A 22,285-nucleotide genomic window follows, 5' to 3' on the forward strand; every position below is an offset into this window, starting at 1 on the left:
TTCACCACACCATCTACCTGAGTATCAGCCTTGAGGGTACTATTTACCATCACTCCTAAATCCCTTTGTTGCTCTGCACATCTCAATAGCCTACCATTTAATGCACATGACCTATTTAGATTTGCCTTTCCAAAATGTAACACCTCACACTTATCGGTATTAAATTCCATCAGCCATTTCTCAACCCACACCTCCAGCCTTCCTAAATCACCTTTTAATCTACGGTAATCTTTCTCACTGTCCACAACACCACCAATCTTTGTATCATCTGCAAACTTGCTTATCCAATTCTCCACCCCTACTTCCAGATCGTTAATATATATAACAAACAATAGCGGACCCAGGACCGATCCGTGAGGCACTCCACTAGTCACTGGCCTCCAATTGGACAAACAATTTTCTACCACTACTCTCTGAGACCTCCCATCCAACCATTGCTGAATCTATTTCACTACCTCCTCATTTATACCTAATGCCTCCACTTTTTTTCCTAACCTCCTGTGGGGAACTTTGTCAAAAGCTTTACTAAAGTCTAAATAGACAACATCCACAGCTTTCCCTTCATCAACCTTTTTTGTAACCCCCTCGAAAAACTCAATCAGGTTTGTCAAGCATGATCTACCCCTGACAAAACCATGCTGATTACTCCCTAGCAATCCCTGCATCTCCAAATATTTGTAAATACCATCCCTCAGAACACTTTCCATCAACTTGTCCACCACAGGTGTCAGACTCACGGGCCTATAATTCCCAGGTTTACATTTAGACCCTTTCTTAAACAGCGGAACCACATGCACCACCCTCCAATCCTTTGGCACTACCCCCGTGGCCAGTGACATCCTAAATATCTCTGTTAATGGCCCCACTATCTGTCCACTAGCCTCCCTGAGAGTCCTTGGGAATATTTTGTCCGGTCCCAGAGATTTATCCACCTTTATCTTTTTCAACACAGCCATCACTACCTCCTCGGTTATCCTTATATGCTTCATGACCTCCCCACTATTTTTCTTTACCTCAACTGGTTCAATATTTTTTTCCCTAGTGAATACCGAGGCAAAGAAATCATTCAAAATTTCCCCTATTTCCTCTGACTTCTCACTCAGCCTACCCTCACTATCTACAAGGGGCCCAATTTTATCCCTCACTAATCTTTTACTTTTAATATACTTATAGAAACCCTTTGGATTTATTTTTACTCGGATGCCAAAGCCTCTTTGTGCCTTTTTTTGGCCTTTTTAATTTCTTTCTTAAGATTCCTTCTACACTCCTTGTAGTCCTCCTTCAAATTGTCAGTTCCCTGTTCTTTATACCTCTTGTACTCCTCCCTTTTTCTCCTAACCAAATTTCCAATATTCCTCGAAAACCAAGCCTCCCTATGACTTCCAGCCTTTCCTTTGATCTCCACTGGGACATAACTACTCTGTACCCTCAAAGTTTCTTTTTTGAATAACCTCCATTTTTCACTTACACCCTCACCTGAAAATATCCTGTCCCACTCAATACTCCCCAAATCCCTTCTTATTCCTTCGAAATTTGCTCTTCTCCAATCCAGAACCTCAACTTTAGGCCCCTCCTTGCTCTTCCCTAAAACTACCTTAAAACTAACAGAATTATGATCACTAGACCCAATTGGATCTCCAACATTAATGTCTGATACCTGACCTAGCTCGTTCCCTAACAGGAGATCCAGTATTACACTGTCCTGAGTCAGTTCTTCTACTAATTGATTCAGAAAACAATCTTGAACACATTTAACGAACTCTAGCCCATCCAGCCCTCTAACTGTATGGGTATCCCAATCAATGTGAGGGAAGTTAAAATCTCCCATGATCACTACCCTATGATTCTCACACATATACGTTATCTCTCTACACATTTGTTCCTCTAGTTTTCTTGACCCATTTGGTGCTCTGTAATACACCCCTATTAGCACCCTCATGTCTCCTTCACCCCTCAATTCCACCCAAACAGCCTCACTGGATGATCCCTCCAGACCATCTTGCCACCTCACGGCAGTAATGTCCTCCTTAACAAGCAGAGCAACTCCTCCCCATTTTTTACCCCCTGATCTATCACATCTAAAACAAATGTATCCTGGAACATTAAGTTGCCAGTCCTGCCCCTCTTGTAGCCAGGTCTCACTAATTGCCACAATATCATGGACAAGTATCTGTCCATGCTCTAAGCTCATCTACCTTGTTCACTATGCTTCTTGCATTAAAATATATGCATTTCAGAGAATGATCCTCACATACATTCTCTTTTCTACCTTCTACCCTAATCTCCATCCTACCTTTGTTATCGTTTTTATTCCTATCAAGGTGGCCATGCTCCCTTGACACTGCTCTCACACTCTGTTCCCCACCCCCCTGCCAAACTAGTTTAAACCTTCCCCCACAGCTCTAGCAAATCTGCTTGCCAGCACATTGGTCCCCCTCCAGTTCAAGTGGAGTCCGTCCCTTTTGTACATGTCCAACCTTCCCCAGAATAGATCCCAATGATCCAGAAATCTTATTCCTTGCCCCCTGCACCATCTCTTTAGCCACGCATTCATCATCCACATCCTCCTATTTTTACCCTCACTAGCGCTAAAAGTAGTTTTTAATTATAATTGAACAAGAAAACAGAACTGAACTTTAACTTAACCTACCTAACTATTTAATCCCCCCTCTAACACTAAGCGCAGGTGTGTGTAATGTATATTTAAGATTAGAAAAGTTCTTTGGATCACAGTCCAAACTCACTGGTTGGAGGCAATTCTTGTACTCTGCACAAGTTAGCATTAACAAAGTTCACCAGTCTTTGGTGCTTAACATGCAAATGGTTACCACTCAGGAGGGTTGTTGCTGGTGTTCAGAGAGAGAATCTTTTTCCAGGACATCCGCAACTTATTCCTGCTCAATCAGTCTTGCTGACGAAACGCCCCCTTCAGGGTTCTCCAGATGATCTTCTTTCTTTCAGGTCACCTTTCAGACCGTCAGTCTCTCTCTCTCTCTCTCTCTCTCTGCAACTTTGTTGCTTTCTTGCAAAAAGCATTCTGCAAAAGTCCTCCAAATACTGTGTTTTGAAATGAGTCTGTGCAAGCTGCTCTATCAATTCCTCCCAAACCACCTCTAAATACTCTGTCACAATGTATTGAGACTTTAGTAATCAGATGTGTTCCTTCCTTTTTTCTTTTTCCTCTCTTATTATTCTTGTTTTTTTACATTCTTTGGGGCTATTATTTGGAGGGATGAGTTGGGGGTTATATAATATTATGTATTATTGATTTGAAATGTATGAGGGATATTTTCTGTATCTAGATATTAAAATATTACAAAAAATAGAAATTGGAAAAGTTGTGGGAACTGCCAAAGCAAAGTACAAAGTGCTCCGCCAAGTTGCAAGTGGCCTCAATCTGACAGTATAGTAGGCCACACCAGCATGGAAAAGGGGAGAAAATGACACTGTGTATATTCAAGAGGGAAATGTTTGTGTGTATTTTGGTCAGTATGGTTCATAGTGCGAAAAATAAAAAAAAATTAAAAAAAAAGAAATGGGAAGTGGAATTAAAATGGCTGGCCACTGGGAGATCCTGGGAATGATAGGGTGGGACTGCTGAGAGCCAGCATGCTTAGAGACAAAAAGGCTCTTATAATGCAAAAAAAAAATTATACAAGATAGTTTACTTTTATATTTATCATTAATAAATGAACAGCAGGTTAATGTGCTTCAGTTTTTTTGGTTTACTGAATTAAATTTGCTGAACTTCAACTATTTTCTAACATCTCCAATTATCAGAGGTATTTCAAAAGTTATTTCCAGGGGCAGGTCCATGACGCATTGATGGACACCACTCACATATTTTCAGCAGATCGACATTCTTGGCAACCAGCCCTACGCAGGATAGTCCAGTTGCAGTGGGAGTGCTAACCACAGATTACAGGCTGAATTGAGCAAGATTCAGCCCCCTCATAAGTGAGAGCTCAAGGCCTATATTTTACACTTGAAGTTCAGCCACGATATACACTGACTCCTTTCCTTTCAACAGGTATTCCCTGAACTCATGAGTGTTCCTGATGTTCATTCCCTGTACATATTTTCAACCTGAACACATTTCTTCCATTAAGAATATAACCACTGCTCAGATGTGGCAACTTCAAACAATAATTGCAACAATGTATTTTAAAGCAAAACAACCCTCTTACTTTGGAAACTTGGAATATGTTCAAATTGACAGCTTGAGGAAAAGTTCAAGTACAAAACCCAGCAGAGCCTCCTACCTTGCCAACGTTCAGACAGGTTAGGGTATGCTGCAATACCACAGAACACCATGAAGACAAACAGGAAGGCAATTAGGCTTCGTTGCAATCTTGAAAGCTGTTTCCATTTCTAGTTGGAAAAAAATGCAGAGAAGTTAGGGAAATGTAACTGTTGAATTCTTTAGAGAAAAATTCTCAAAAATGCACATCATTCTGTTTCAAACTGCAGTGTGGTGAGATTTAATTTTCTTTCTTCCACCCTCTCCATCGCACCTACCATATTAACCATATCCCCTCCTCAGTCAAGAGAATAAACTCGAGATCCACAGATAGGCTATTAAATCATCGCAACCTGGAGACGTTCAAGATTAGTCCTTGTCAATGCCCTTGATGTTCTAGTTGGTGGAGAAACATTTGCCCTTTCTCTAGCAAGGTGGTAGTAAAGCTAAGCAAATGAACAAAAAAACCTATTTAAATTGTACACTGTAAAAATACAACACTGAAGAAATTCAGCAGGTCACCAGCATGGTGTTTTAACTTTAAACACAGTGCCTGCAGAATTTTGTGTTTAACTCCTAAACTGTACATTGCCCAGACTCCCCCTGACCAAAAGTCCTCTCTTGATCTGGGTGTCAGAGTCACACAATATGGAAACAGGCCCCACAGCCCAACCTGCACATGCCAACCAAAATGTCCTGCGTGGCTGCATTTGTCCTATATTCCTCTAAAAACATCCTATCCATGTATCAGTCCAATTATTTTTCAAGTATTGCAATGGTACCTGCCTCAACCACCTCCTCTGGGAGGGCCTACCACGGACCTCCACCCCCTAAAATGACAGAATGAGAAGACGACGAAATGAACTCACCCAGTGTGTAAAGTAGATGACACAATTTTCTTGTTTATTTTCATTGTGTGATGACATTGTTTAATGGGTTTAATGTATTGTACATGTTGAACGTTTAGTGGGTGGGGAGGGGGGTGGGAAGGAGGGAGGGAAGGGAGGGGGAAAAAAGGGGAGAAAATGACACTGTGTATATTCAAGAGGGAAATGTTTGTATTTTGGTTAATATGATTAATAGTGTGAAAAATAAAAAAAATTAAAAAAACCCACCTCCTCTGGCAGCCCACTCCATACATCCACCACCCTCTGTCCCTGTTAAAATCTCCCTACGGATTCCCCTACTTGAGGCAAAAGCCTGTGCACTCACCTGATCTATTCCTCTCATGACTTTACACACCTCTCTGAGATCACCCCTCATCCTCCTGCAGTCCAAGAAATAAAGCCTGCTCAATCTCAACCTCTTCCTATAACTTCAGGCCATACATCTTGGCAGCATCCTACACCCTCTCCAGCTCGATAACATCTTTCCAGTAGCACAGTGATAAACACTGAACACAGTACTCCAAATGGAGCCTCACCAATGACTCCTAAAACTGCAACATGACCTTCCAACTTCCATACTCGATATCTGAAGACCAATGTGCTGATAGTCTTTTCGACCACCCTGTGACTCCACTTTAAAGGTAGGATGGACCTGTACTCCTGAATCCCTCTGCTGTACAACACTCCCAAGATCACTGTAGGTCCTACCCATGTTAGACTTCTCAAAATGCAACACCTCGCATTACTTTGTATTAAATTCCGTCAACCATTCCTTTGCCTAACCAATCAAGATCCTTTGGCAAACATCTTAATTCAATTTAGAGATACAGCGCTGTAGTAGACCCTTCCAGACCATGCTGCCCAAATATACCCACGTGACCAATCGACTTACAAACCCTGTACATCTTTGGAACATGGCAGGACACTGGTGCACCATGTCAGCTACTCTGTGAAATGAATCCCACATTAAAACATGCACACACCCCTTCCGTCGCAAACCTGCAACCACTCCCCTTCTGTCACAAATTTGCAATCTCCTCAGGGAAAATTCCAAGGGATTCTAGAGATGCTGTAATAGTGACCAACTTCAAGAAAGAAGACAAGTCCAAGTGTGGAAAGGTGTCACCCTGTTAACTGTCTCATAGCCCCAATACCAGTGTCATCTTCCAAAGGGCAGAAGAACTGCTCTCCAAATCACAGTGGGCATGATCATCTCTGTGGACATCTCTAAGGGCTGGAGTAGTATTAGTCAAAGCATCTGGCCATTTCAACTTCACCCCAGCCTTTGATTCCATCCAATACGTAAATTGTGATACTAACCAATGGATCTGACAATCGAACCATTCTTCATGAAGACCTGCATCAAAGTACTTCATTGCCGAATACTTTTCTCAATCTACTGTATATCTCACTTTCAACTAACTTTCTGGGGAGTAGACCTAACTGTCAGAACTAATTTTAATTTTTTTTTAATTTAAACATACAGCACAGTATCAGGCCATCTTGACCCATGAGCTCGATTAACCTACACCCCTGGTACCTTTTGACAGTGAGAAACCTAAGCAGCCAAAAGAAACCTATGCAGACACTGGAAGAACAAACAAACTCTTTACGAACAGTGTGGGATTCGACCCCTGTCCCAATCACTGGCGCTGTAACAGCATTGCACTAACCATTAGGCTAACCATGCCACCCAAACTAGTAGAAAGTTGTTCAAGATTACTTTTCAATCCTTTTTAATCAAGATTCCTTTTATTACCATGTTATAATATAGGCACTCAGTTCCCTTTACATTTAAGAGAGAGAAGTAATGAGGCCCTTCAGAGAGAGTGTGAATTTTTCACCAGCGCTCCTTCAGTGAAGTAATGTATTATGCTGACTGCTTGTTATTGGTTATGACTGTAGATTGGCTCCATTCTAGTGGTATAACAGATGGTGCAATTTATCCCACTGGTCAGTAGAGATGGCTTCTTCTGTTAATAAAAGCCTATAGAATTATACAAGTCTGGTCCTTGCTTATGGCATATCAGCTCCCACAGCCGCGCCAAACGCTGTTCGATCCGTCGAACCCCTCTCCAGAATGAGGCCTCCTGAACATCCGCAGTTGAGCTGCAGTTAGCAGACTGTGATTGTGCTTGTGTCAACTTGGAGAATGGCCCTCCAGAGTGTCCCCAACTTCACCAAAATTAGTGTCATCTGCAAATGCACAAACAAGCCAACCTACTTTTTCATCCAAGTAATTCATACATCTTAAACACCTCCACTGGTCACAGACCTCCAGCCAGGATGGCACCTTCCAGTCTTCCATTGGCCAGCCAATTCCACATCCATCACTGTGGATCCCATGCACCTTCTGGATCACACCCCCATGAGGGTTCTTGTCAAAGCCTTACTTCCTAATTTTCCATTTAACAATTTCTCTTGCTTAAATTATAGTGACCTGGAGACTTGCAAAGTTTATTCCTAATGATTTATTATTTTCATTCCATTGCTTCATCGGGAGCTAAATTTTACTAAAGGGCACAACCAGTCAGCTGCTGCCACAGATGCAAAGTAGATGGGAACATAGAACTAAACTTTATACACGGTCACCAAGGTTCCATAGAATACGTTTACAAGGCTGACAGTCACGTGCATCCACTGGAAATTAGCGAGTGGAACTTGAAATAAACTGCAATGCCACTGAGATCACATCAAAATTAGTGCATTTCAGTTCCACACCTCCCTTAGATATATCACTACGATTTAATATAAAGTGAGACACAGACTCACTGTGTCAAGTCTCCAATCTCAAGTAAAGACTAAAGGAAAACTACAAGCTCGCTATGAACTAAATGTTGTAGAAGCTCACTGAAGAAAATGTACCAATTCATCTTACCCTCCAACATGATTGTCTTCTCCATGTTTTACTGTTATCATAGTTCCTTCCAACCTGGCCACCCAGTGTCACTGATATAAAGTCCCTCCGCTGTGGTGAATACATTCTTCACAATCTTGGAGGAGGACTTTCCAGTATACTGCAATCAATGAAACAATAGAGCAGCGATGTGAGACTTGTTTTTTTTTTAAAAAACACAGCAAAATAAATGAGCTCCATGGCAGCCTCTGCTTCTGGAAATTAAATACCTTTGTAATAATGCACAGTGAAGCAGCAAGAGATTGTGGGCTTAGGGAGCAACTTGTTTTAAAAAAAGTCAGACCCTTCCACCAACTTGATTCTTTTCTGCACCCGCCCCCCCAAAACTAAAAGCTGATTCCATTAAGCAATCAGAAATGGAGCTTAGCACAGAAATCAGTCAGTGCCACAATAGTAAGGTAAGCAACCTGGGTAGAAATCTGCTGCTCTTTGTTCCTTCATCCTGTGACCAGGGTGGTGTGGGGTTAGTGTAACTGACCCAGGTTTTAATCCAGCACTGTCTGTAAGGAGTCAATATGTTCTTCCAGTGTCTGAATAGGTTTCCTCTGGGTGCTTCGGTTTCCTCCCAGCCTTCAAAACATACAGGGGTTATCTGTTAATTGGGCACCACTGATTTGTGTTCTGCATTTCTAAATTTAAAAATTCAATAAAGGTGTGATTTCTGGATCATTGGGATCTCTTCTCAGGTAAGTCTGACCTGTTTAAAAAAAGGACAGGCTTTACTTGAACTGGAGGGGACCAATATCTGGCGGGCAGGTTTGCTAGAGCTGTTGGAGAGGGTTTAAACTAGTCTGGCAGGGGGTGGGAATCAGAATGAGAGTACAGAGAGTAGGGAGGAAGAATACCTAGATTGGAAGGAATGGAGGGAACAGAACGTAAAAATACATGAAGGAGGAAAGAAGGCAAAGGTAGTTGGGAACAAAAGGAGTACATATAGAGGACATAGATTTTAATACAAGGAGCACTGTAAATAAGAATTAACTTGGAAACACAATATTGTGGCCATCAGTAAAACTTGGTTGCAGGAAGAGCATGTTTGGCAGTTAAATATTCCAGAATTCCGTTGTTTTAGGCATGATAGAACAGGGGGGATAAAAGGTGGAGGAGATGCATTGCCTATTAGAGAGAACATTACAGCAGTGCTGTGGCAGGATGGTTTGGTGGAATTATCCAGTGAGACCATTTGGGTAGAATTGAGGAATGGCAGAGGCAATGAATACATTAATGGGAATGTGTTATAGACTACCAAATAGGCTGAGGGAATTAGAGGAGCAAACTTGTAAGAAGATTGCGAAAATATGTGTAATAAACACAAGGTGGTAGCTGTGGGAGATTTCAACTTTTAGAACATTAATTGGGACCCTCATACAGTAAGAGGGCTGGATGGGGTGGAGTTTGTTAAGTGTGTTCAGGAAACTTTTCTTTATCAATACGTAGAAGAACCGACTTGAGAGGGGGCAGTTTTGGATCTCCTATTAGGGAACGAGATAGGTCAGGTGACAGAGATTTGTGTTGGGGAACACTTTGGGTCTAGTGATCACAATAATCTTAGTTTTAGGCTAGTAACGGAAAAGAATAAAGGCAGGCCAAAAGTTGAGATTCTTGATTGGAAGAAAGCAAATTTCAAAGGGATGAGAAAAGATTATGGAGGGTGTGGATTGGGATAAGATATTTTCAGGGAAGAATATAGCTGATAAATGGAGGATATTCAAAGGAAAAGTTCTGAGAGTGCAGAGATGGTATGTCCCCGTGACAATTAAAGGAAAGGTTAGAAACTGTAGAGAGCCTTGGTTTTTAAAAGATATTAGGAATTTGGTTCGGAGGTGGAGGGATGTATACAACTGGTATAAAGAGCAAGGAATGGATGAACTGCTTGAGGAATATAAAGAGCGTAAAAAAAACTCAAGAAGGAAATTAGAGAATGGCTAAAAGGTGATATGAAGCTGCTTTGGCAGGAAAAGTAAAAAATAAATCCAAAGGGTTTCTATAGGTACATTAAAAGTAAAACAATAGTGAAGGATAAAATTGGACCCCTTGAAGATGAGGGGGATAGGCTCTGTGAGAAGTCAGAGGATATGGGTGAAATTTTAAACAATTCTTTTCTTCCGTATTCACGAAGGAAAAGAATATTGAGCCAGATGAAGTGAAGAAATATGGTAGGGCGCTCATGGATAATATGAGTTAATGAGGAGGTAATGTTGGCTATATGGAAAAAGATTAAAGTGGATAAATCTCCATGTCCTGTCAAAATATTCCCTAGGACCCTGAGGGAGGTTAGTGAACAAATTGTGGGGGTGTTGACAGAAATATTTAAAAGGTCACTGGCCATGTGGGAAGTGCCGGAGGATTGAAGGGTGGCTCATTTTGTTCTGCTATTCAAAAAAGGATCCAAAACTAGACCTGGCAATTATAGCCTCATAGGTTTGATGTCAGTGCTGGGTAAATTAATGGAAAGTGTTCTTAGAGAGGGTAAATACTACTATTTGGAAAGACAGGGATTGATTTGGAGTAGTTAGTGTGGTTTTGTGCGTGGTAAATCATGTTACTAGGTTACTAAAAAGGTTGATGAGGGGAAGGTGGTGGATGTTGTCTATTTGGACTTTAGTAAGGCTTTTGATAAGGTTTTGGATGGGAGATGCCAGAGAGTAATGGTGGAAAATTGTTTGTCGAATTGGAGGCCAGTGACGAGTGGAGTGCCTCAGGGATTGGTACTGGGTCCACTGCTGTTTGTCATATATATTAACGATTTAGATGATAGGGTGGCAAATTGGATTAGTAAATTTGCAGATGATACAAAAGTTGATGGTGATGTGGAGAGTGAGGAAAATTATCAAAGATTACAGGGCGATGTAGGACAGTTAGAAAAGTGGGCTGAAAGATGGCAGATTGAGTTTAATACTGATAAATGTGAGATGTTACATTTTGGTAGGACTAATCAAAATAGGACATGCACGTTAAATGGTAGACAATTGAGGAGTGCAGTGGGACAAAGGGATTTAGGAGTCATGGTACATAATTCTCTGAAAGTTGAATCACATGTGGATAGAGTGGTGAAGAATGTTGGCTTTCATAAATCAGAGTATAGAATACAGGATTTGGGATGTTATGTTGAAATTGTATAAGGCATTGGTGAAGCCAAATTTGGAATATTGTGTGCAGTTTTGGTCGCCGAAGTACAGGAAAGATATAAACAGTATAAAGAGAGTGCAGAGGAGGTTTACAAGAGTGTTGCTGGGGTTTCAGGGTTTAAGTTTCAGGGAAAGGTTGAGCAGACTGGGACTTTATTCCCTGGAGCATAGAAGGTTGAGGGGTGATTTGATGGTGGTATTCAAAATTATAAGGGGAACTGATAGAGTCAATGTGGACAGGCTTTATCCATTGAGAGAAGGGAAGATTCAAACAAGAGGGCATGGATTGAGAGTAAAAGGGGAAAAGTTTAAGGGAAACATAAGGGGGAAATTTCTTCACACAGAGGGTAGTGGGGGTATGGAATGAACTTACAGCAGTGGTGGTAGAAGCGAGATCAAGGTTAATATTCAAGGAAAGGTGGGATAGGTATATGAACAGGAGAGGTTATGGGGCAAATGTGGGTCAGTGGGACTAGGTGAGAGAAGATATTCGGCGCAGACTAGTATGGCCAAACTGGCTTGTTTCTGTGCTGTAAATGGTTATATATCAAAACTCAATTATGGAGTCCTGCCCGTAAAGTGGCTTTGGCAGTGTTAACATATTTAAGATAGTTTTCAAACAAAATTCTTATTTTACCTAACTAGTGGAAACAGACAAGAGTAAATTCAATTTTTTTTTAAAAATCTGTATATACAACAGGGAGCAACCAAACTGCATTCAACACACATAAACAATGAGTCACAAAAGATCTTAAAAAATTGGGAAGCTGTACACAGATTCATGGAAGCTCTGCATCAATGAGATATCCAGATGATACCTCATCATTCTGGTCTCTTAGCTTTAAGTACCACAGAGCAAGCAAAAAAAAAGAAAGCAACAAGATTAATCTCAGTTCATCTGCATTACAGAAATATTCTTGTTAAAAGTAATTAAAGTGTTCAATTCAATTTACATTTACTCTGTTCACTTTACAAGAGGCTGCAGTCAATAGAAAAGGTGCTATGATGTCACATCTCTGGCATTCTTTTTATACAGAGCCCAACCTCTTCTATCTTTTCCAATTGATACAAGTTGATGGAATTTTTTTTTAATTAAGAGATACAACATGATAACAGGCCCTTCTGGCCCACAAGAATATGCTACCCAAATGTACCCATGTGACCAAATGACCCACAAAAGCCTGTACATCTTTGGAACGTGGTATGAAACCCATGCAGGCACGGTAAGAATATACAAACTCATGACAAACAGCAGCAGGTTTGAACCCAGGTCACTGGCACTGCAATAGCACTGTATTAACCACTACATTAACTGCAAAGCCAAAAAATATTCAGTCACCAAAGTAGCGTTGCCGGGGATTGAACCTGGAACCTCTCAGCTGCAAAGCATTTGCAGTTTTCCACACGACTGGATGTCACATATGATCCAGCTCAGTTTAGAGAGGGATGGGAGTGAAACCAAGTTTATAAAGAGAGCAGGATCAAGATCCTAGTGAGATTAAAAGGAGCATGGGAACCAAATTCAGTGAGTTTATAAAATGTGTTGAAATGGAGCTGCAGAGCATTTATGGGAGCATCACCTGGTGAGACAGGTGACAATCCATTTATATTTCTGAATGATTATTCAGCATTGATTAGCATAATCCCCATCAAATGTGATCTCTTTTGGTGACTTTGACTCTGCATTCTAATTCCCAAATTCAATGCAGTTCACACAACCTTCAAAGACTAAAGTCGGCATCCATACTACAGGTGGAAAAAAGGTGGCAAGAAATTCTCAAGGCAAATCAGCGTACACAGTTAGAAACAGTTTAGAATTCTAAATACCACCTCACAATAAGTAGAAAGAAGGAAATTAATAAAATTAACCAAGAGTCTTAGAAGTACAGGAACGTTTAGCTGGTAACTGAAGGAACAAAATACATTTGATTGGATTGAATATACAATAATGATAGTGTTACAGAGCTGTGCAGCATAGAAACAAGTCTGTGGCCCACCAAAACCATGCCAGTCTTTTGCCCATCAATGCTTATCCAACCTGCCCACATTTTTCAATACCTTACCTAAAAAAGTGTTTATCTAAATGACTTTTGTGACAGTGATTGCATCTGATTCCACTTCCTCCTCTGTCATCTCACTTCAGATATCAACCACTGTTAAAAAAAACAAACTGTGAGAGATTTATCCTTCAGATTTCTTTAAATCTCCTACTTCTTACCTTAAATTCTGCCCCTTGATGTTGATGCCCATCAAATTAAAAAAATGTTTTAACCATCTACCAAATGTCTCTCGTGATCTTACAATCCTCTCCCTCACAACAAAGGTTCTCCAATCCAGTCAATGTCATGGTCAATCTCCTGAAAACTCTCTCCAGCACAACCACATCCTTCCCTTAGTGTGGTGACTGCAATGGCAAACACTACTCCAAGTGTTGACTAACTAGTGTTTTATAAAGTTATAACTCTCATATTCTGTGCCTCAACCTATCAAGGCAAGCATGTCCCACCCTCACCACCTGTATTGCCACATTCTGGGACCCATGGACCAAGACCTCTATGTCCTACATTTCTTCATCACTACAATCACCCAGGGCTAACTTCCAGTGCTCCAAAAGAAGAATGAAATTTAAACTTTTCCTGGGCTTTCATGAAATTCACAATTTTCACTTTTAGCCAAGTAAAAGTGAACAAAAACCACAATAATCATCAAAATAAGCAAGATACTAAAAACATACAATTCAAATGGTGAAAGGTCTGGACAGTAGATGTGGCAAAGTTGTTTCCCATGGAAGGGAAGTCGAAGACGAGGGCATAACTTCAGATTGAATTGCATCCATTTAAAACAGAGATGCTAAGGAATTTCCTTAGCTAGAGAGCAGTGAACCTCAGGAATTTGCTGCCATGAGCAGCTGTGGAAGCTTGGTCGTTGGGTGTATTTAAGGCAGAGATGGATAGGCATAGAAAATTACAGCACAGTACAGGTCCTTCGGCTCTCAATGTTGTGTCAACCTATATATTCCAACCAAAAAAATACATTAAACCTTTCCTACCTCATAACCCTCTATTTTTCCTTCATCCATGTGTCCAAGCGTTTCTTAAATGCCTCAATGTTTCAGCCTCCACCACCATCCCCAGCAAGGCATTCCAGGTACCCACACCTCAAAAAAAACATCCCTGACATCTCTCCTAAACTTTTCTCTCTTCACTCTGTAACAATGTCCCCAGCTGTTTGTTATTTCTGCCCTGGGGGAAAGGGTGCTGGGTGTCAACCTTATCTCTGCCTCTCAGAATCTTGTAGACCTCAAGTCTCTCATACATCTTTTCGCCAAAGAAAACATCCCAGCTCTGATAACCTTGCCTCATATCAGTTATTTTCCAATCCAGGCAACATTCTGATAAATCTCCTCTGCACCCTCTCCATAGGTTCCAAATATTTCCTGTAAGGTGACCAGAACTGAGCACAATACACTAAGTATGGCTTCACCAAAGATTTGTCGAATTGCAACATAACCTCTCTACTCTTGAATTCAATCCCCCCAACTAATGAAGCCCAGCATCCCATAGGCTTTCTTAACTATCCAATCAACCTGTGCAGTGACCTTGAAAGGTGTATGGATTTGGACCCCAAGGTCCCTCGGTTCCTCCAAGCTGTGAAGAATCCGACCATTAACACTGTACTCAGCCTTCAGGGTTGATCTTCCAAAATGCATCACCTCTCATTTATGTGGATTGAACTCCATCTCCCACATTTCCACCCAACTTTGTATCCTGTCTATACTGTTTTGTAACCTACAAAACCCTCCAACCCTATCCACAACTTTTCTAACCATCATATCATATGCTGACTGATCCTTCCGCCTCATCATCTAGGTCATTTATAAAAATCAAAGAGTTGGGGTCCCATAACTGATCCCTGTGGAACTCTACTCGTCACTGACCTCCAGGCAGAATACATGCAAGCCAATTTTTAATCCACCAAATTGATCCATGGATCAAGGATCCATGGATCCGATGCCTCTCTGAACAAATCTCTCATGGGGATCTTGTCAAATGTCTTACTAAAATCCATATACACCACATCTACTGTCCTACCTTCAACAATTTATTTTGTTACCTCCTCAAAAATCTCAATTAGGCTTGTGAGGCACGACATTCCATTCACAAAGCTATGCTGACTATCCTTGAGTTGACTGTACTTCTCCAAATGCTCAAAAATCCTATGTTGAAGAATCCTCTCCAACAATTTGCACACCACTGATCTATAATTCCCAGGATTCTCTGCTTTGACTTTTTTTTCCAAACAAGGGGACTACATTTGCCGTTCTCCAACACCTCTTCTAAGGCCAAGGAGGACTCAAGGATCATAGCCAATGCCCCAGCTATCTCATTCCACCCTTACTACAGCATCTGGTCCCAGGGACTTATCAATCTTGATGCTTTTAAGAAGATCCAACACTTCTTCATCCTTTTCTGAATTGGCAGGGTATCAAAGGTTAAGGGGAGAACACACGCGAATGGGACTGATGAGGAGAATGGATCAGCTCATGATTGAATGGATGAGCAGACATGATGGGCTGAATGGCCAAATTCTATTTTATGGTCTAATGATACAAAATTATCAGGATTTTTGCATTTCCACGCTGAGTTTCAATTTCATGAGTTACAGGTGAAGATTCCAGATACATTTTGAATTGCATCCTTCAACATGGTTAAACATTTGGGGACAACAATCAGCAGTTAGGTTTAAAAGGTGGCATTTACAACCATCATCTGGAGAGTTCACACCAAGTTTAAGATAGTCAGCCAAGTGAACTGCAGGAAAGATATCAAAAACGTGTTGCTTTAACAAACCCAACAAAAATCTTTATATTTATCTTGCAATAGAGAAAAACTACTCAAAGCATTTTCAATTTTAGCATCAACGATATCCATGGAAAGGTGTCTGGAAACAGGCAGTTCAGTCTGTGAGATGACCAGGGATTGAGATGGAGCCCAATGAGAACTCCATGACCCATGACACTGGACTTCACCCACTAACCTTAATGAACTGACTCCCAAATAAGCCCCTCCAGCACCACAATCTCCACAAGACGCTCACCTCAAGGAGCTGCCAAACACACACCATCCCCAGTACTCACTGCTCTCCTGCCCCGCCTCGGGACTCCCCTCTCCTGCCCTGCCCCGCCTCGGGACTCCCCTCTCCTGCCCTGCCCCGCCTCGGGACTCCCCTCTCCTGCCCTGCCCCGCCTCGGGACTCCCCTCTCCTGCCCTGCCCCGCCTCGGGACTCCCCTCTCCTGCCCTGCCCCGCCTCGGGACTCCCCTCTCCTGCCCTGCCCCGCCTCGGGACTCCCCTCTCCTGCCCTGCCCCGCCTCGGGACTCCCCTCTCCTGCCCTGCCCCGCCCCGGGACTCCCCTCTCCTGCCCTGCCCCGCCCCGGGACTCCCCTCTCCTGCCCTGCCCCGCCCCGGGACTCCCCTCTCCTGCCCTGCCCCGCCCCGGGACTCCCCTCTCCTGCCCTGCCCCGCCCCGGGACTCCCCTCTCCTGCCCTGCCCCGCCCCGGGACTCCCCTCTCCTGCCCTGCCCCGCCCCGGGACTCCCCTCTCCTGCCCTGCCCCGCCCCGGGACTCCCCTCTCCTGCCCTGCCCCGCCCCGGGACTCCCCTCTCCTGCCCTGCCCCGCCCCGGGACTCCCCTCTCCTGCCCTGTCCCGCCCCGGGACTCCCCTCTCCTGCCCTGTCCCGCCCCGGGACTCCCCTCTCCTGCCCTGTCCCGCCCCGGGACTCCCCTCTCCTGCCCTGTCCCGCCCCGGGACTCCCCTCTCCTGCCCTGTCCCGCCCCGGGACTCCCCTCTCCTGCCCTGTCCCGCCCCGGGACTCCCCTCTCCTGCCCTGTCCCGCCCCGGGACTCCCCTCTCCTGCCCTGTCCCGCCCCGGGACTCCCCTCTCCTGCCCTGTCCCGCCCCGGGACTCCCCTCTCCTGCCCTGTCCCGCCCCGGGACTCCCCTCTCCTGCCCTGTCCCGCCCCGGGACTCCCCTCTCCTGCCCTGTCCCGCCCCGGGACTCCCCTCTCCTGCCCTGTCCCGCCCCGGGACTCCCCTCTCCTGCCCTGTCCCGCCCCGGGACTCCCCTCTCCTGCCCTGTCCCGCCCCGGGACTCCCCTCTCCTGCCCTGTCCCGCCCCGGGACTCCCCTCTCCTGCCCTGTCCCGCCCCGGGACTCCCCTCTCCTGCCCTGTCCCGCCCCGGGACTCCCCTCTCCTGCCCTGTCCCGCCCCGGGACTCCCCTCTCCTGCCCTGTCCCGCCCCGGGACTCCCCTCTCCTGCCCTGTCCCGCCCCGGGACTCCCCTCTCCTGCCCTGTCCCGCCCCGGGACTCCCCTCTCCTGCCCTGTCCCGCCCCGGGACTCCCCTCTCCTGCCCTGTCCCGCCCCGGGACTCCCCTCTCCTGCCCTGTCCCGCCCCGGGACTCCCCTCTCCTGCCCTGTCCCGCCCCGGGACTCCCCTCTCCTGCCCTGTCCCGCCCCGGGACTCCCCTCTCCTGCCCTGTCCCGCCCCGGGACTCCCCTCTCCTGCCCTGTCCCGCCCCGGGACTCCCCTCTCCTGCCCTGTCCCGCCCCGGGACTCCCCTCTCCTGCCCTGTCCCGCCCCGGGACTCCCCTCTCCTGCCCTGTCCCGCCCCGGGACTCCCCTCTCCTGCCCTGTCCCGCCCCGGGACTCCCCTCTCCTGCCCTGTCCCGCCCCGGGACTCCCCTCTCCTGCCCTGTCCCGCCCCGGGACTCCCCTCTCCTGCCCTGTCCCGCCCCGGGACTCCCCTCTCCTGCCCTGTCCCGCCCCGGGACTCCCCTCTCCTGCCCTGTCCCGCCTCGGGACTCCCCTCTCCTGCCCTGTCCCGCCTCGGGACTCCCCTCTCCTGCCCTGTCCCGCCTCGGGACTCCCCTCTCCTGCCCTGTCCCGCCTCGGGACTCCCCTCTCCTGCCCTGTCCCGCCTCGGGACTCCCCTCTCCTGCCCTGTCCCGCCTCGGGACTCCCCTCTCCTGCCCTGTCCCGCCTCGGGACTCCCCTCTCCTGCCCTGTCCCGCCTCGGGACTCCCCTCTCCTGCCCTGTCCCGCCTCGGGACTCCCCTCTCCTGCCCTGTCCCGCCTCGGGACTCCCCTCTCCTGCCCTGACCCGCCTCGGGACTCCCCTCTCCTGCCCTGTCCCGCCTCGGGACTCCCCTCTCCTGCCCTGTCCCGCCTCGGGACTCCCCTCTCCTGCCCTGTCCCGCCTCGGGACTCCCCTCTCCTGCCCTGTCCCGCCTCGGGACTCCCCTCTCCTGCCCTGTCCCGCCTCGGGACTCCCCTCTCCTGCCCTGTCCCGCCTCGGGACTCCCCTCTCCTGCCCTGTCCCGCCTCGGGACTCCCCTCTCCTGCCCTGTCCCGCCTCGGGACTCCCCTCTCCTGCCCTGTCCCGCCTCGGGACTCCCCTCTCCTGCCCTGTCCCGCCTCGGGACTCCCCTCTCCTGCCCTGTCCCGCCTCGGGACTCCCCTCTCCTGTCCCGCCTCGGGACTCCCCTCTCCTGCCCTGCCCCGGGACTCCCCTCTCCTGCCCTGCCCCGGGACTCCCCTCTCCTGCCCTGCCCCGGGACTCCCCTCTCCTGCCCTGCCCCGGGACTCCCCTCTCCTGCCCTGCCTCGGGACTCCCCTCTCCTGCCCTGCCCCGGGACTCCCCTCTCCTGCCCTGCCCCGGGAGTCCCCTCTCCTGCCCTGCCCCGGGAGTCCCCTCTCCTGCCCTGCCCCGGGAGTCCCCTCTCCTGCCCTGCCCCGGGAGTCCCCTCTCCTGCCCTGCCCCGGGAGTCCCCTCTCCTGCCCTGCCCCGGGACTCCCCTCTCCTGCCCTGTCCCGCCTCGGGACTCCCCTCTCCTGCCCTGTCCCGCCTCGGGACTCCCCTCTCCTGCCCTGTCCCGCCTCGGGACTCCCCTCTCCTGCCCTGTCCCGCCTCGGGACTCCCCTCTCCTGTCCCGCCTCGGGACTCCCCTCTCCTGCCCTGCCCCGGGACTCCCCTCTCCTGCCCTGCCCCGGGACTCCCCTCTCCTGCCCTGCCCCGGGACTCCCCTCTCCTGCCCTGCCCCGGGACTCCCCTCTCCTGCCCTGCCCCGGGACTCCCCTCTCCTGCCCTGCCTCGGGACTCCCCTCTCCTGCCCTGCCCCGGGACTCCCCTCTCCTGCCCTGCCCCGGGAGTCCCCTCTCCTGCCCTGCCCCGGGAGTCCCCTCTCCTGCCCTGCCCCGGGAGTCCCCTCTCCTGCCCTGCCCCGGGAGTCCCCTCTCCTGCCCTGCCCCGGGAGTCCCCTCTCCTGCCCTGCCCCGGGACTCCCCTCTCCTGCCCTGCCCCGGGACTCCCCTCTCCTGCCCTGCCCCGGGACTCCCCTCTCCTGCACCGCCTCGGGACTCCCCTCTCCTCCCTTACGGCCTCTGGACTCCTTCCCCGGCTCCGAAGCCTTCTTTCTCCCGTCTCGCCGATCAACCCGAACTTCCCAAGCTGCTCACTCACAACGTCTGCTCCTCACACAGGGTCCGGCTCTGGCCCCGAAACGTCACTTCCGGAAGATGCGAGGCCTTCTAAAAGCCAATAGGAACGCGGCAAAACAGTATTGCGTCATCATCCACGTTTGCAGTCAGTGCGCCGAGGGGAGGTCGGGATGAGTTGGAGAGGTTTGACGGCGTGGAGGGGGAGGGCTTGAGCTGGGAGGAGGGAAGTGACAGAGGTGGAGGAGAGAGAAGGGGAGGGGCTTGAGGGAGAGGTGGAGGAGAGAGAAGGGGAGGGGCTTGAGGGAGAGGTGGAGGAGAGAGAAGGGGAGGGGCTTGAGGGAGAGGTGGAGAAGGGGAGGGGCTTGAGGGAGAAGGGGAGGGGCTTGAGGGAGAGAGGGAGAAGGGGAGGGGCTTGAGGGAGAGAGGGAGAAGGGGAGGGGCTTGAGGGAGAAGGGGAGGGGCTTGAGGGAGAGGAGGAGAAGGGGAGGGGCTTGAGGGAGAGGAGGAGAAGGGGAGGGGCTTGAGGGAGAGGAGGAGGGGAGGGGCTTGAGGGTGAGGGGGAGGAGAGAGAAGGGGAGGGGCTTGAGGGAGAGGTGGCGGAGAGAGAAGGGGAGGGGCTTGAGTGACAGGTGGAGGGGTTTGATGGAGAGGGAGAGTGGAGAGGGCGAGGAAAAGGGCGGACTGGACAGTCTGACGAGAAAGAGAGTTAAAGAGTTTTTTTTTAAAGATAGAATGTACATATAATGTACTTTGAAATTCTTGCTGCAGTCAAACAGGTATTTTGTAAAACAAAACCACCACAATAGGATATTTAAATGAATTAAAAAGAGGCAATAAATGCAACAAAAAATAATAAATATTCACAATATCAGCATAATATTAGGAGGTTCAGGAGTCTGAAGAAACTGTTCTGGAACCTAAAGGTGTTTTTCTTCAGGGTTCTGCCTGAAGGTAGCAGTGATAAAAGTTAAGGATAATAATTTAATAATCATCAAGGAGAAGTTCATGAACAGTGACAGGGAGCATCATGTGAAGAATGCTCATGTGATGGGGCATTGCAAGGTGGGGCTGGGTCTTTTGAGGAGCATTAAGGTGGACAGATTCCCTGGGCCTAATGGGAAATATCCCCAGTCATCGAGATTGCTGGGGCTTTGACAAAGATCCCTCAATCCTCACTAGTGACGGAAAAGGTCCTGGAAGACTGGAGTTTGGCCAATGTTCAAGGAAGGAATAAAAGGATAATGCAGGACCAGAGAGCCTCACATCAGTGGTAGGGGAACAATTGGAAAGGATACTTAGGGATATGATTTCTGAACATTTGGCAGTCAACATGGTTTTGTGAGGGGCAGATCATGTCTTCTCAATTTGACATTTGAGAGGTGACAAAAATAGTTGATGAGGGTAGGGTAGTGGAGGTTAAGCCATATTTGGAATATTGTGCAATTCTGGTCATCCCGTGGCAGGAAGGATGTGTAGACTTTGGAAAGGGGACGGAGGTTTTGGGTGATATTGTTAGTGTAGCGGTTAATGCAACATTTACAGCGCCAGCGTCCAATGTTCAAATTTGATACTGTCTGTAAGGAGTTTGTTTGTTCTCCTGTGTCTGCGTGCATTTCCTCCCACCCTCCAAAAACATACAGTGTTTGTAGGTATTTGGGCAGCACGAGCTCACAGGCCTGAAGGGCCTATTACCGTGTTGAATCTCCAAGCGGTTTACCAGGATGTTGTCTGGTTTAGTGGGAATGAGTTATGGGGAGAGGTTGGACAAATTTAAATTTAGACATACATCACAGTTATAGGCCCTTTTGGCCCATGAGTCTGTGGCGCCCAATTACACCCACTTGACCTACAACCCCCAGCATGTTTTTTGAACATTGGGAGGAAACCAAATGCGCCGGGGAAAACCCATGCAAACACAGGGAGAATGAACAGGATTTGAAACTCAATCCCGAGCTGCTGCACTAACCATGCTGCCCCATGGTAGTTTTCCCTGCAGTGTAAAGTCATAAAGGGCATTGATAGGGAAGGCAGTCAGAATCTTTTCCCCAGGGCAAAAGCATCACTCATATGCTCAAGAAGAGGGGGGAGGGATATGTGTGGAGGAAATGCTGGAGGAACTCAGCTGGTCTTGCAGCATCCATAGATGTTTCAAGCCCGAGCCCTTCCTCAAGGTATGAGTGAAAAAAGTCAAGCATTTGAATTAAGGGCTGGGGAAAGAAAGGGGAAGAATGGAAGGAGGAGGAGTACAGACCTACAGACAAAATGCTAAGAGTATTGGAGAGAGGAAAGGTGACAATTGATTTTGGCTCTGTGAAAGGGCAAATATTTTACATGGAGAATGGTGGGTGTCTGGAGCAGCCTGCCAGGGTTGTGGGGGTGGTAACAGATACAATAGAAGCATTGAAGAGGGCTTCTGGTCTGAAAGTGATATCTGTCAGGTGAAAGCAACAGAGTTTTAGTTTGATTTGGACATCGTTTTCAGCACAGACATGTGGGCCGAAGGGCCTCTTCCTGTTCTATGTTCTAATAATTCAGAGAGATGCAGTATTGTTATAACTGAAAAATAACCATTGAAATGAGAATAACCAAGTCAGTAAAAGTATTCCAGCATT

The 22,285-nt window shown here is 47.2% G+C and overlaps 1 protein-coding gene across 6 annotated transcripts in view; it reads right to left on the bottom strand.

Moving 5' to 3' along the window:
- Positions 1–19,755, bottom strand: part of LOC138762189 (endoplasmic reticulum mannosyl-oligosaccharide 1,2-alpha-mannosidase-like) — a 102,288-nt gene extending 82,533 nt beyond the window's left edge. For 3 of the 6 annotated variants that reach the window (XM_069935796.1, XM_069935805.1, XM_069935759.1), the window contains exons 1-4: positions 19,612–19,699; positions 13,236–13,325; positions 8,006–8,144; positions 4,263–4,371 (exon numbers count right to left, since the gene is read on the bottom strand). In XM_069935796.1, coding sequence (XP_069791897.1) covers positions 4,263–4,371; positions 8,006–8,110 — 214 coding nt within the window. In that variant the 5' untranslated portion in view covers positions 8,111–8,144; positions 13,236–13,325; positions 19,612–19,699. Of the gene's footprint in view, positions 1–4,262; positions 4,372–8,005; positions 8,145–13,235; positions 13,326–19,611 lie in introns of all 6 variants that reach the window. The other 3 variants (XM_069935770.1, XM_069935778.1, XM_069935789.1) reach the window with 3 other exon arrangements.
- Between the last annotated feature and the right edge of the window lie 2,530 nt (positions 19,756–22,285).

This window comes from Narcine bancroftii, chromosome 1, assembly GCF_036971445.1.
Source record: "Narcine bancroftii isolate sNarBan1 chromosome 1, sNarBan1.hap1, whole genome shotgun sequence".
NCBI lineage: Eukaryota > Metazoa > Chordata > Chondrichthyes > Torpediniformes > Narcinidae > Narcine > Narcine bancroftii.